Here is a 1960-nt window from a genome sequence, read left to right as displayed (position 1 = left end):
AAGTGGACGTATTTTTTAATCAAAAACTTGTATCACCACCAAATAACGCTTACGCTTATAGAGCCTACATAGAAACATTGCTTAATTATGGGCCAGCTGCAAAAAATTCTCATTTAACAAGCGTACTTTGGTATGGAGATACAAGCGGTGTAATGGATACTTCGCTTAAATCAAACGCAGGTTTTGTAAAACGACGCTCATTAACAACCAAGAGCAAGAAGATCGATCTTACGGGCCATTTACATTGTGATGTTTTCAATCAAGAAAGATTTTTGATAAATGGTGTCGAAATGCGTTTGCGGATGGTGCGTTCAAGAGATACTTTTTGTCTTATAGATCAAACCGATCAAAAATTCGAGGTTCATATATTAGATGCCACACTTCTTGTCAGGCGTTCAAAGATTTCACCGGGTATATTAGCGCACGCTAAAGCTCTTGCAAAAACCACAGCAAAGTATCCGCTTACGAGGGTCGAGGTGAAATCTATATCTATACACAGTGGTATATACGGTGAAACACTTGACAATGTGATACTCGGTCAAATACCGAAGCGTTTAATAATCGGATTTGTCGATAATAGAGCATTCAATGGGAATCGCACACTCAATCCTTTTAATTTTCACCATTACAAAATTAATTTTTTATCTCTATACGTGGACGGCACACAAATACCTAGTAAGCCGTTACAACCCGATTTTACAAAGGATAAGCTGTATATGGACGCCTTTCATACACTCTTTTCCGGAACAGGAATTCATTTTTTAAATGAGGGAAACTCTATTTCTCGTGAGAATTATCCAGATGGGTATTGTCTTTTTGCATTTGATCTTACACCGGATCTTTCAGCAAATAACAATACACATTGGAATTTAATGAAACATGGTAACGTTAGAATCGAGGTTCGTTTCGAAGAAGCGTTACAAAACACGATAAATTGTATCGTTTATGGCGAATACGATAATATTTTGGAGATCGACGCCTCAAGACAAGTAATTGTAGACTACGGTTGTTAAGAAAGAGAGGGGATATAACACAAATACTATATGGATCATCGGCGTTATGGGAACAATTACTACGGGTACGCAAAATCTGAACGTCAAGTGTATATAAATTTTTCTCTCAGTCGGTGATAGCTCTTGGTTGTGTACACAACTCTGCTAATAGTAGTTATTTATATACACCTCTCTTATAATTACAAATATGGATATCGTTATCGATATTCAAGGGTTCAAGGATACAGAAGAATCTTTTTTTCCAAAAGAAGTCGCTATTGTTTCTATAAGCAACACGCATCACGCTCATTGGATCATCGCCCAATCGTGCTCTTTTACTGAATTGTCGGCTCGTTCAAAATCTCAAAATAATTGGCTCAGTAAAAATTTCCATGGTATTGAGTGGTTTGAAGGCGATACACCGTATAAAAACCTGTGTCGACATTTGAGAACACTTGCTCAATTTACCAACCGAATATTCACTAGAGGAAAGGATAAATCGGCTTTTCTCCATCGTGTCACTAGTAGAAACATTATAAATTTGGAGGAGGAGGAGAAGTGCCCACCATTTCATCAATTACCTCAGCTAGAGCAAACATGTCTCATTCATAACATAAAAAATCGAACAAATAATCGTGAATATACATATGCTTTAAATAATGCGTTACGTATCAGAAAATGGATTAAAGATCATGGTCTCCTGGATTCTACATCGCACTCGGCATCTCAGTTATCACCACCACCTCCATCACATTCTATGACGTGGCATAACCGTAATAACCATAATAAAGAAGAAGAAGAAGAAGAAAACCCACTTATCAATTCTTGGTGGTTATGAATACTTTGCAATTACGAGCTGCATTACAAAACATACCCTGCGACACCATAGACATTTACGCTGCAGATGAGATACCGACTATTTGGAGTAAACCTGCTGCCATTATCGCCAACACCGATGATCACACAAA

At 37.6% G+C, this 1960-nt stretch overlaps 1 protein-coding gene across 1 annotated transcript; it reads left to right on the top strand.

Annotated features, from left to right (window-relative positions):
* Positions 1-152: 152 nt before the first annotated feature.
* LOC105450478 (uncharacterized protein F54H12.2-like) lies at positions 153-1013 on the top strand. Its single transcript, XM_011690329.1, has one exon. The coding sequence runs from the start codon at positions 153-155 to the stop codon at positions 1011-1013; it is 861 nt and encodes a 286-aa protein (XP_011688631.1).
* Positions 1014-1960: the final 947 nt, after the last annotated feature.

The sequence above is a fragment of the Wasmannia auropunctata genome, unplaced genomic scaffold, assembly GCF_000956235.1.
Source record: "Wasmannia auropunctata unplaced genomic scaffold, wasmannia.A_1.0 LD336061.1, whole genome shotgun sequence".
Lineage (NCBI taxonomy): Eukaryota > Metazoa > Arthropoda > Insecta > Hymenoptera > Formicidae > Wasmannia > Wasmannia auropunctata.
Note: the sequence above shows the minus strand (reverse complement) of the source record. Positions and strands in the feature narration are given on the sequence as shown.

What these genes read in the sequence shown, in the direction of transcription:
- LOC105450478 (XM_011690329.1), top strand. Translation starts at nt 153, where the DNA reads ATGGATACTTCGCTTAAATCAAACGCAGGTTTTGTAAAACGACGCTCA.